The following is a 13,669-nucleotide window of genomic DNA, read 5'->3' on the forward strand; positions in this document are numbered from 1 at the left end:
TCAACACTTAGTTATTTTTCTGCAATCTACTAAGCATTCATCATTTTTACACAACGAAAATAACATTCATCATCATCATTTATAAATATGCACAACGGATAAACTTATTTTAATGGGAGGGGCAACTCCCAGATTAGAGTCTGCCCAAATGATAATAAATATACAATTTTTACAAGTATCTTTACAAATTCAATCTTTGCCAAGAACCCCAAATTCACCTCGACAAATTACCAAAGTCAGCAATCCGGCCTGCTCGTTCAGGGTCTTCCACCCTGGGTCGCCCTTCCGTTTAGCAGCGCCCTCGCTAGTTCAGTCGTGCAGCTCGTTCACGGTCGCCCACCTCGGGTCGCCCTTCAATTCAGCAGTGCCCTCACTCGTTCATCTCGTTTGGGCAAAGGCGCCCTCCTGCGGGTCCCTCATCGTAGTTCGTTGTTGGGCAGCGGCTCCCACCCGTGTCAACCTCTGCGCTCATCATGCCAACCATGTTACTGTTCAACCGCAACTCGCCTGGGCAGAGGTGCCCTAACTATCGTGTCACCCTCGACAGCTCGCCGGGCAGAAGCACCCCACCGTCGAATCTTCGCACTACAACTCACCCATTCAGGTAGGAGCACCCGCCATAACTCGTCCATGGGCAGGGTCGCCCCACCTGTAGCTCAACCATCCAGAATGCACCCGAACTTCACCTAAATCTGCAACTCTGTGCCTCAGTTAGTACTATGGCCCTCGGGCCTCTTGTACATCGCCTCTCCTCTTATTTGCTCTTCTCCTTAGCTCGCTCAATGCTTAAATTTAAACTTGCTTGGATTTCTTGATGCCTTACTCTTCCAACTCATCATCCATTTACACACCTCCTCCAAGAGATAAGGTGGATCGGGCCACCTAGGTCGACCATACAAATCGACTAATAAATTATCAAGAGGTGTGTCGGTCCACCCAGCTCGTCGCTCTGCACGTCGGCCCACCGACTCGTCGAATTTTCAACACCTCTATAAACTCGTCGCATGTGCCTTTCCATACTTAGTCAATTTTACTTTTTTGTTTTTCGACCCTCCAAGTAGCTCGTCGCAACTCATCATCGCAATTCATCGTCACAACTCATCATCGCAACTCATCGTCGCATGCTTTCTAGGGCGCGTTTCATTGAACGCACCCGCTTGTCATCACAACTAGTCTTGTCACCTTTAACTGAAGATTGCCACCCCTCTGTCACTCGTCGCTCATGTTCAACTCGTGGGCGTGACACTACCCCTCCCGCTCTTGCCTCCCCATAAATAGATAAAATATTACCAATCCTTAATATTACTTGTTCATAAGATGTTTTACAACCTCTCACTTCAATGTTTTATTTAAAAACTAGGAAAAGTACAATTATATAAAGGTTCAACTCTGCATCAACTGTTGTTTAACCCCTATATCCATCTTAACTCCAAATCTATCAAGGGTCGAGAGAGGTGAAATCTCTTTTCACTCTAAAAAGAGGTTTGCATCTCAAGATATTTGATCCCTTTTGACCCTTAGAATGTATATTTTCACAGCCATAAACTTGATGTAGATGAAATTTTCTAGAATGTTGTGTGTTATCACTAGTAGAGATTTGATCGTTTCAAAGCCTTATTAATGTCTGCAATATTGTGGCGTCTCCTGGTTGGCATGGAGAGATTGGGAGAGATGTGCTTATGCGAACACCTGGAGAGCAATCGCCACGTTGCGTTAGGCAAAGCACAGATGGAGAAAGGAAACTATGAATAATGTCTACAATTTTGTGAATTTCAAAGCCTCATTAATATTTTCTACGTGTCAGATGGGTTTCGAAGTCAGGAGCTTTGTTTTCGCCGCAATTTTCTATACTTTTTTCAAAAAAAATATTCGCCAATTTCCATTTTTTTCTAAAAATAATTTGCCCAAGTTTTATATTTTACCTTAAAAAACGCCAAGATCTTATATAGACTAATATAATATAATTTGAATTTTAGATATTTTGACAAAAATATCATCAAACATTTTACAATTTTTCTTTTATAAATTACCAAGATTCGCCAAGGTTTCTAAACTTTCAAATAGATATCCATCCTCAACATTTTCCTTGCACAAGTTGTGGAATGAACCACTTGGATAGGTACAAGGGTGGTGAGTGTATTGTAAGCTAACTATTGTTGTAGGTGTTTGATCAGGTGTAGTGGCACATGGAGTTATCAAGTTGTGGCATGGGCAACTTGGATAGGTATCAGGGTGGCAAGTCTAGTGGTATTCTAGCTTGAGGGGGGAATGTGATAATGTGAGATGGTTGATGAACCCTATATGTGAAAAGATGTCTTATATAACTGGAGGATACAACCGCTAGTTACCCATGTACTTTGGTAGGTGGTAAAATTTTCATATGGACTTCCACAAAGTGATTGGGACCGGGTTAATCTCCCCAAGTCAAATTTAAGGGAGCATTATTAAGGTAGTTCACGGAACTTGACTTGGTCAAGTTACCAATTGTTTTTGGAGCTCAATGTTTATAATGAGAACCCATAATATTGACCAATAATATTTATGTGAAATATAACTTATTTAAAAACTAAAAAACTCCAATTAAATTAATCTTTGTTGCCATTGAGACTCAAACCACTATAGACACCGTAATATTTATGTGAAATATAACTTATTTAAAAACTAAAAAACTCCAATTAAATTAATCTTTGTTGCCATTGAGACTCAAACCACTATAGACACCGTCATTACTAAGGTTTGTGCCACATTGCTCAACCTAGAAAGATAAATTCATCACTCCAAAAAGCCTTTAATACATCAAAATTAAAGATTATGTAATTTGAAGAACTTACATACGCAGTTTCAAGAATATTTTTAAGCTCCAAACCAGATTGTCAAGAAGCAGCTCGAAAGAATAAGGCAAATTTTCATTAAAGCCTACTCACTGGTTTAAGCGTTATAGCTTAGTATCCACCTCATTCCCTGTTAAACATGTGTGTTTTATATCAACACGCAACAAACTGGCTACCGTTGACTGTGAAAAGCATGTAAAATTTTGTGGCCGCTTGATAACTTTGATTTTATTAAATTGATGATGCGAATGCTCAGGACGAGGACATACACGAATTTTTTGAAAAGTTTTGCTATTGTATTAAACAATTCCTTGTTGTCTGATTTGGAGTTTAATTAAAAAATCCCGTTGGATTTTACAACTATTATACAATGGCGGCCAGAAATTTCGAAAATCTTTCTTAACATTTTACAGCTCGCTCTCACGGGATTATGTAACATTTACTCAACCGGTGACCTCATCACGATTACGATAAGACGCAAGCACATGAATATATTTATACATATTTTTAACTTCACATGGTAAAATTAGAGTACAATATCAGCTGTGACATGACATGGCTGTCAGATACGTCCTATTCAAGTGCAATAATGCGATTCAGACATTCCTAGTTGCACACATCACAAGTTTGAAAACTTATCCCCCCTCCATCTGTTCGCCCTCAGTCTGAACTTTGAAGGCCTATAAATGTAGGTCAGCAATGAGAGCTCTCACCCATCTGAAAGGCCAGTGGATTTCCTTCATTTCAATCGAGTAAGCCTGCAAATCTGCTTTTATGCTGTATTGTTATTACAGTTCGAAGAAATTTGCGCCTGCGATTTGATATTTATTTTAGCAAGTTTAATATCAATAATTTGCAAAGCATTTTAGGAGCCAGATTATTTTTTTATCACAGATGTTCTGGTTTTTCTTTGGATTGGAAATTTTTGCATTTGATAACTCGCAATGTTCATAAAACGCAGCAGGATCGAAGAATCTATTCCACATCAAAGCAAAGCCAAAGCTGTGGCCGACATGGCCAAGTTTAGCACGGCTCTGGCTTCTGTTATTCTCTGCGTGTTTGTGATGTATGGCGGCGCTGTCAATGCTCTGCCGAGTCCCGTGGCGGGTCTTTCTTGGACGTTCTACAGCTCGAGTTGCCCGTCAGTGGAGTCCATAGTGAGGCAGCGCATGGAAGTCTATTTGAGTGCAGACATCACACAGGCTGCAGGATTGTTGAGGCTTCACTTCCACGACTGTTTTGTCGAGGTACAACTATCCCATAGCATACATGGCCGATGTCAAATTTATTCGCAATTACCTGTGCATGCTTCTCGGATATTGATTTTCGAACAGTTGCATTTTCCACTTTTATCAAGTTAAATATTGTTACATATTACATTTTATAAGGTTAAATCTTGTTACATGTTACGTTTTAGGAAGGAAAAAAGAGCTTGAGATGAAATCTCAAAAAAAAAATGAAAAATATACCACGTATAACATCTATTAGATTTTTTTGAAATTTAAAGAAGATGGTAGGAAATGTTTATAAAAATTTAGGAAATGTAGAGGAACAAAAATTGAGATGATAGTGTATAAATATTATATTTTCTGATTTTATTTGTTCAAAAATTTCGTTGGATTTTTTAGAATTATAAGTGTCAGTGGTAAATCAGAGTATTTTTAGTAGGGTTTTTTCATATGGTTGAATTTATATATGAAGTCAAAAATTTATTTTAAATAATAAAAATTAAGATTGGGCAAAAAACAGATTAATAGATTAATGAAATAGGTTAATGGCCCAAAATCAGGTGTATATCCCAAGGTTGAAAGCCGTTGGGTAGCTTGATTTTTTTTTAATAACTGTGACAAGTCAATAAAAAATCATTAATAGTTATCCCACTTTAATTTGACCATTAAATTATGATAAATTTTCCTAATGATTGAACATATATATTTATTTATTTTAAGTTTATAATAAATTCAATTTAATTTTTTTTAATGTTATAATAACCATTTTATTTTATAATCACTAAAATCTATAAAAATGTATATATTTGAAGCAATAACTTTTGACTTAAAAAATAAATAGCATACAATCTATTCAAACATATACTTATTTCTTCACTAAAATCAATGGAGAAGTTTATATAATCACTAAAATCTATAAAAATGTATATATTTGAAGCAATAACTTTTGACTTAAAAAATAAATAGCATACAATCTATTCAAACATATACTTATTTCTTCACTAAAATCAATGGAGAAGTTTAAATATTTTTAAGGCTCATTTTTTCTAAAATGAGGAGACAACTTTTAACCCCCATCTTAAATTTTAATTATCTAAAATAAAATTTTAAATATATAAATAGGTTTAACAAGAAAAACCAATGTAAATCCTTAATAAAGGTAGGTTTTACTGTAACCCGAATTAGCAACCATAAAACTGTAACAGTTAGGAATTAATCAACTTATTGGTTCCAGGGATGCGATGGTTCGGTGTTGTTGAACGCAACGTCAGGTGAGCAGACGGCTCCCCCAAACCTATCACTCAGAGCGCAGGCTTTTAAGATTATCAACGACATCAAACAGAACGTCGAAGCCGCCTGCAACGGAATTGTGTCGTGTGCCGACATTCTTACCTTAGCGGCTCGTGACTCCGTTGTAATGGTAACTAATTTCATTTCTCCGCTCACATTGCTGCAACGCTTATTTAATTTGTGCGTCATTCACGTTTGGGATGCATTTGCTTATATAAGTTTTTTCTTACATTAATATATATATATATATGGGTGTGTGTTTTGTTGCAGGCTGGAGGACCGTTCTACCCGTTACCACTCGGCCGCAGGGACAGCCTTACCTTCGCCAATCGATCGACCGTTCTTGCCAATTTGCCATCCCCAACCTCCAATGTAACAGGGCTTATCAGTGTTTTGGGTCCCAAAGGCTTGAATTTCACAGATCTGGTGGCCCTCTCAGGTATTACTACTACCGGCCCATCAACAATTTCCCCCTTCTTTCTTTTTCAAATTCTCATGATAAACTCTGAGTATTGATCTGGGTGCAATTCTTTTTTATTAATATTATATGTGTGATCAGGAGGACATACAATTGGCAGAAGCAACTGCTCCTCCTTCGACAACAGACTATATAACAGCACCACTGGTACACAAATGCGGGATCTCACGATGGACCAGAGTTTCGCTAAGAATCTTTATCTCACCTGCCCTACCAGTACCACCGTTAACACCACCAAATTGGATATTCGCACTCCCAATTTGTTCGACAACAAATACTACGTCGATCTCCTCAACCGACAGACCCTCTTCACTTCTGACCAGACTCTTTACACCGACACTCGAACCCGCAACATTGTCATCAACTTTGCGGTGAATCAGACCCTCTTCTTTGAACAGTTTGTGCTGAGCATGCTCAAAATGGGGCAGCTGGATGTGCTCACAGGAAGCGAGGGAGAGATCCGTAAGAACTGCTGGGCTGCGAATCCTTCAACATTTTCGATTATGGATCCAGAGGCGTCTCAAGAATCCACATCTTACTCTATGTGAGATTAGGCTTAATAATCAGCGAATCTCAAATATAAGCAAGCAGCGTTAATTCCCAGCAAAGTCTAATAAATAAATATATATAACCGGCATCTTGTAAACCCTTTGCGATGCTTGTTCTACAAATTACTTTTTCCCTTTTGACCTTCTGAAAGAGCAGACATCAAGCCTGAATACAGTGTATTCTCGTTGAAAATAGATAACGTTTCTGGTTGATGATCAGATTTCCAATCGATTCCGGCAATTTCCAATAAGAAACTTGACAGAATTTAAACTCTAATGCTGGCAAATTTTGCATATCTATTATGTAGTTGGATTTGTCAAATCCATGAACAGTCAATTTCTGCATTCGTTTACGAATTGTTTAGCCGTTTTTGAAATTGTTGGTCTGTTATCTTTGGAAACCTACATTAGACTTATATCTATCTAAATGTAACATAGAAATGGGTTACACGGTGTTAGAAAATTTTTAAAGGGCAGAGGAGAGCAGTGTGGCTTAGAAATTTGTTGCGGCAAGTCAAATCTCTAGTTGCGGGAAGCACATCGCGCAGAGGTTTAATTGAAACAGAAATTAAACTAACAACGAAACAAAGTAAAAAGTTACTCATAAGGCCATATCTCAACAAATCAAATTTTGGATTATATGAGGTAGCATATGCGAAATAAATTAGCGATAATAAATTGGACGCTGCTGCTCCGAGTAAAAAACACTTAAAAAAGGTCATATCTCAAGAAACAAAATTTTGGATTATATTATTCTTCACTACTTCTCACTCAAACTTATACACTCAAATGGCTCTTTACTTGCTCAACCATATAAAAATGAATTTTACATTCATATTTACTTCAACTTACATTCATATTTACTTCAACTTAGACATTCATACATGACAGGGCCAATTATTAAGACACAATATGAGCAATTTTACATAATAAATGGTTTTTTGAATTCGCTGTTGTTGTGGAGTGTTGGTAAGGGGAGTGAATGTTTGGCCATACTTATTTACAGGGTAAGTTTTTCACATAGAACACCAAAGGACACTCCTCACAAACAGATCAATACATCAATGTTGTTGACGTGATTAAAATCCTCAAAGAGGAAAACAGTGCACGGCTTGAGCCAACACGGCCACTCAACTTGGCTCTGATACCATGTAGGAATTTACAAGGTAAGTTCCTCAGACAAAACACCAAAGGACACCGCTCACAAACAGATCACAGATCAATACATACACCAGTATTGACCCTGTTAAAACCCTCAAAGAGGGAAACAATGCACGGCTTGACCCAACTCGGCCACTTCATACAATTTATTGATAAAAGAATGAAAATTTACATAAGCTTTTTTCATGAATGATTACACTACAAATGACCCTCCATGCTCTTTAAATAGAGATCATGGACCAATTGAGTGTTAAAGTCAGGGATGAAGTGTTGGTAATACCGAGGAGAGAATGAATATCGTCACCATTGCATTGTAAGTTACAAAAGTAAACGCACTTTACCTAACTCTACACTAGACCAAGTTATACTTAACTATTTCCTATCTGTCGGAATATCCTAACAGTTGTTGACTCGGCAACCAATGGTGGTTGTCAGTGTGTTATGCAAATGAGGTTTTATTTTTAATTTTAATTTTAATAATTTAAAATGAAGTTTTAAATCTAGTTGACTAAAGTCAAATAATTAATCTAACCCATGACTTTTAAATCCCAAAATATCCTAAAAATCTACAATTAATTTAAAGATGCCCTTACTTTAAATAATATGACTTTCATAATTAACTTTACTTTCAATTTCTTTCATAAAATTTAAACCTAAAATTTACTAAATATTAAACCCCATAAATTTCACCAACAATTAACTCATACCTTGATCGCTCTCCATAAAATTTAAAACTAAAATTTAATAAATATTAAATCTCATAATTTTTATAGAAATTAATTAATTTATTTAATTAATCAATATAATTTAACAATTTCAATTACACTTTAACTTAACACCGCAGAATTATAAATCCCTATAATAGGAAAAATTATATGAACAGTCATCGTTTTTTAGGATTAGATTCTTAATTTATGAAATCAATGGTATTAAACATCTATCCAACTGTAGTTGAACATAAACAAACCTTCAGTAGATAGACAATAGTACGAAAATATACATAGTATCTTCTCGAATGAGACGAGGGGAGGATAAAATAGTAATAATATATGGAGAGATACATATTGAAATAATCGTCGGTTCTTTGTTTACTCTAATGCAGATGTAAAGCAGTTCACTGTGGTAGCCACTTGTCATTTTAAGGTTCCTTTTTTTTCACGCTATGGAACTTACTTTAAGATATTGAGAATATTTAATGGGTTTTTTTGAAGTGTAAACTTTCAATATGTTTAGGTCTGGAAGCACGTAGAAGAGCATGTGGAACTTTCGTTTACAATTTTATTTATCCTGGTTTATTGGAGGAACATTATGTGGAGATATGTCGCATCATTTTAAAAAGGGTGAAATTTAATTGCTATATGTATATGTTTTTCTTAATAGGTAAAGGTTTCTCATATTATATATATAATTTTATGTTTTTTTCGGTGGATGATAATTTTTTGTATGAGATTATTATTTTTTATTATTTGAAATATATTTCTAAATGTATAAATAAATTCAGAGTTTTAAAAATTTTGGGACTTAATTCATATTAATTTAAAAATTCAAAATTATGATTTTAATATTTTTTTAGCTATATTATAAATAAATTGTCATTAAAATATTTTTTGGTTATATTTAAGTTAATTTGCCACTTAGAACTAGATTTGGATAAGGGCCTCCTAGCATATAATAACACATTGTGCTGGTAGATGGTTTTAGAGACTTAGTTATGGAATATTTGGTGTATTCATGAGTAAATTAACACTTAGTTGTATTTCCACATACTTTAACATAGATTTAAGAAACTTTTCATCTTTGTTGCACATATTTGTAAATTCTTGATAAAAATGGCAATGTTTGTATTAAAAAAAATAAAACCCACTGGTCAGCTCTATGAAAGAGAGTTTGAACCAGGAGAGTCTGGCTCCGCAGAACGCTCTACATTGTTCATGCACATTACACATTAAATACAAAACATGGTTTATAAGATGGGAAGATCTTTCTTTCCCAGAATATTGGGTGGTATCCAATCCCAAGCCTCCTGCTATAAAGAAAATTACTTCTACTGATATTAGAGAAGAACCCTCTTTTGCTATTCTTCTTTCCCTCGAAGATCAACTATTGATAGGCAAAGAATAGACCAAATGTGCAGAAGTTCACCATTGTATAGAAACCCCGAATTTGTAGATACAGCCTGCTCCAGTTCTAGTTCAAACTCCTGTAAACATATTTCATTGTTTGAATTCGCACAATTAGTCAATTTTTCCTCTCTTGAAGTAAAATTTCCAGAGTGTCATTGCCCTGTTAATCTCAGTCATCTTGCTGATATTGTCATGCATGAAAACCATAACCCTAGGATAGGAGATGCTCCACCTACCACTTCTATAAATCCTTCTCCTAATCCTAAATGTTTAGATATACCTATTCCCCACGAAGCTGAACATATCATGATGATGTAATGAGTTTACTACTTTGGAAAAAGAGGATCCAAGGTTAACAACAATCTTCAGCACATTGAGGCCAGCAAAACCTAGATATGGGCTTGGATTCCTAGAACAAGCAAATGGACTAATCCCTAATTCAAGATTTGGCCCAATTCCAGATTATTATAAAAAACCTGTTGTAATGGAAATGCAGAAGTTTTTTACGTTAATGGATGGTTGTCCCAAACATAAAATTGGAGGTGCATGGATGAAAGCGATGTTAAATTAGGATCTTCTTACTCATCCAAAAGCTGAATCTTTTGGTTCTGCTCATACTATTGAAGAAAAAGTTAAGTTGTCTCATGAATGGAAACAAGTTATGGAAGAAACAAATTCCTGGATATCTTTTTATTCCTGGAAAAATATGAGACAGACAAAAGATGTTATGATGGTCGATGATAGAGCCTCTACTTCATCACTTCACTCTTGGTCAGCCTTAGATGGTAGTAAGGTTGAGATAGTAACTACCTTCCCTCCCTATAAAGGTATTGTCTTAGAAGAAGGTCAAAATTCTGCAAAGGCCATTCCTATTGTATTAAAGGATGATAACACCTTGGAAATAGATGGCAGAATTCAGAAGGCCAGTGAACAGCGAAACTGGACAAACACAACCATTAAAGGTCAGGAGATGAATGTGATAAAATCTGCAGAGGTTAAAAATCAATTTGATGCCATGCAAGTTTCTTCGAATGATGTAAATAAAAATTTCAATGATGTACAGTTTACATTTTCAGTTGTTAGAGGATATACTAGAGAATCCTTGGACAAGATAGAAGAAGTAGGAGAAAAAATGGAAGAACAATTCGATTCCACTAAAGGAATAATAAGTGAACTGGCAGGGAAAATAGAAAAGATATCACTATCAAAGATAGACAAACCAGTTCCAGATTCCTTTTTATGCAAAAGAAGCGTAAAGATACAGGACCCAGTCAGACTAGTGGATAGATTTCCATCCTTATTTCCTAAAGAAACGGTAGTATCACAAAAAGAAGAATCTTCAGAACATGTTTCTCTAGAATCATTATTTCAAGAAGGAGAAGAAAAACCAGCCAAGGTTCTTCCCATCTATGAGCCTTTAGAAAATCGGTTCAATAAATATCCGACTCTTGATCTAGCTGGAAAAGGCAAACTTCCAAAGACACATACATTCTTCCCAGAATCCCACAAGGAATGGAATATTGATAATCTTAGCATTGGCCAAATCAGACAATTAATTGATGTAATGTTTTTTGAATATAAGCTAATGTGTCTCAGGGGTAAGAGCGAAATTGAAGCATGCAAGACCATCATATAGTGTTTCACTGGAACACTTCTTAGATGGTCGGAAACAGAATCATCCCCTGCCTTAATATCTAAGATGGAAGAAGAATGCCTTAAAGATACAGATGGAAATATCATCCATACTGTAGATGGGTCAGTTCAAAGTAATATGATTGGAGCATTGACTTCAATGATTTTAGAGCACTGGTGTGGCTCTGAAGAAGAATTGGCTGACAAACATGAGGTTATATTAATGAACCTCAAATGTAACAAAATTTCTGTTAGGCCCCTATACTACTAGTGTAACCCCTTATTGTTATTAGTACAACTCACTTATTATATTGATGTACCCATGTAGTGCCTATATTGTTACTATTGTGCCCCATCGAAGCCCACTATTATTATTATTGTGCCCTTAATTTATTATTGTTATGTTGGCTCTGATTATGTTATGACCCTTAGACTCCTATATATAGAAAGAAGGTCTTTTCATTTGTATCATCCAAGAATTGTTCATTTTTGTAATGTAAAGGAGGTTTCCCCCTCGAAGAGGCTGAATTCTAAGGCGTTGATCTCTCTTTTCTATCTTTTTGTGAGCTGGTTTCATAACATTTGTTATCAGAGCTATGGATTCTAGGGTTTTGCTGCTCCAAATAGGTCATCGTGGAATTTTCACTATAACTTTTTTTTTGCGATGTTTCAGAAGCTGAAAAAAAAAAAAACCCATTCGAGAAGAAATCGCACTGAACATCGGGTCTGAATTTCAGAGATTTTCACGCTATATTTGCAGAGATATGATATGAGGAAGTTGGTCTTTTTGAAGACTCTTGAATTAAATTACAAATAGGTGACCTGGGGAAAATCGTCATAACTTTCTCTGTAAGCATCGGATTGAAATTTTGTAAGAAGGTACAGAAAGAGGATGGATTGTAGTTTCTTGTATATATTTTTCAGTGCGAAAGGTTGAAACAGTGACACGTGGCACTTCATACAAGTTTGCTCTTCTGGAAAGGTGTATAATCAGGTCATCTTGGGAGATTGTGCATAACTCTTTCTTGGAGAATCCAATTTTGATCAGACTGGTGGCATTGGAAAGAGGACACATAGGGCTACTACAGGTCACAATTTCAGAACTTAAAGATACGAAAGTACAGAGTTACAGTCGTTTCAAGATCAAGCTCCTAAAATCAAGAAAAAGAAAGATGAGGAAGTTTGATGGCAAGGATCCGGTAAATTGGATACGTCAGATGGAGCAATATTTTGATCTACATGGAGTACCACTATTACAAAATGTATTTATTGCATATTCATATTTAGAACCGGGTCAATTTTTATGGTATGAAGGGCTTTGTTCTGATAAACAACTTGTTACGTGATCAATTTTCATGGAGGAAATGATAACACAACAAAATCTTTAGAGCAACACCACAACAATTGGAAAGAGTAAAAGGGCTTTGTGACATAATGGAAAGAAAAATTATGGAAACCAGGAAGCATACTCCTCACAACTATAAAGATGGAAGTGTTATTTCTCCTAGCCTTCCACAACCTACAAGGGTTACACCACAACAATTGGAAGAAAAAAGAGAAAAAGGGCTTTGTTACAATTGTGATAGCAAATGCACTAAAGGTCATAAGTGTGCTGAGAAGAAACTATTTTACATAGAATATGAAGAGGAGGAAGAAAATGATCAAGAAACATCAAAAGAAGAAGATATACGCTAGGACCCCACCCCAAAGAAAGAATAAATGAATCAGACCATATCCTGTAAAGCATTGGCAAGAAATACCACTCCTCAAACTCTCAAGATAGAAGGACATATAAAGAAGAAAAAGGTGCAAGAAGTGAAAGATCACATCGAGAAAGAAGAAATGAATCCAACCATATCTTGTAATTCATTGGTCAAAATTATCACTCTTCAAACTATCAAGATAGAAGGACATATAAAGAAGAAAAATGTTCAAGAAGTGAAAGATCATATCGAGCATCAAGAAATGAATCCGACCATATCTTGTAAAGGATTGGAAGAAATTACCACTCCTCAAACTCTAGAGATAGAAGGACATATCAAGAAGAAAAAGGTTCAAGCAGTGAAAGATCACATCGAGCATCAACAACAACTTCTCCAACTTTTAAAGGATAATGCCACTTCGGTCCAAAATCAAACGAAACAATAGGTAGATCAACATCGTAGTGAAAAATGTTTTGATGTAGGTGATTGGGTATTTTTACTGCTACATCTCAAGCAAGCTATTTATGAGAAGGAAATGTTGGCAATACTACATGCACTTAAAAAATGGCGACCTTACCGAATGGGAAGACTCTTCAAGGATGAGGATGTGGAAGCATTGTTTTGTGCTACTTCTATTATCCAACCAGATTGGATAAACGAAGCAATGGATGAAT

The 13,669-nt window shown here is 35.8% G+C and overlaps 1 protein-coding gene across 2 annotated transcripts; it reads left to right on the forward strand.

Moving 5' to 3' along the window:
• Nucleotides 1-3,456: 3,456 nt before the first annotated feature.
• LOC149246029 (peroxidase 12-like) lies at nt 3,457-6,631 on the forward strand. 2 transcript variants are annotated; one of them, XM_089455633.1, is made up of 5 exons: nt 3,457-3,583; nt 3,796-4,078; nt 5,295-5,480; nt 5,621-5,789; nt 5,910-6,631. In XM_089455633.1, exons 1-5 carry the CDS (start codon nt 3,531-3,533, stop codon nt 6,374-6,376), a joined length of 1,158 nt encoding a protein of 385 aa, XP_089311759.1. In that variant the 5' UTR covers nt 3,457-3,530; the 3' UTR covers nt 6,377-6,631. The 2 variants fall into 2 exon arrangements, with proteins under 2 accessions (XP_089311759.1, XP_089311758.1); XM_089455632.1 differs by having other exon boundaries at nt 3,472-3,583; nt 3,793-4,078.
• Nucleotides 6,632-13,669: the final 7,038 nt, after the last annotated feature.

Source organism: Pinus tabuliformis, chromosome 7, assembly GCF_031772625.1.
Source record: "Pinus tabuliformis cultivar Carrire ecotype Pingquan chromosome 7, CPIR1, whole genome shotgun sequence".
Lineage (NCBI taxonomy): Eukaryota > Viridiplantae > Streptophyta > Pinopsida > Pinales > Pinaceae > Pinus > Pinus tabuliformis.

Bases quoted from the DNA above. Each gene is read 5' to 3' on its own strand.
- LOC149246029 (XM_089455632.1), top strand. From the start codon at position 3,531: ATGAGAGCTCTCACCCATCTGAAAGGCCAGTGGATTTCCTTCATTTCA. The intron at 3,584-3,792 runs GTAAGCCTGCAA...CATAAAACGCAG, and splicing joins ATTTCCTTCATTTCAATCGA to CAGGATCGAAGAATCTATTC. The intron at 5,790-5,909 runs GTATTACTACTA...ATGTGTGATCAG, and splicing joins AGATCTGGTGGCCCTCTCAG to GAGGACATACAATTGGCAGA.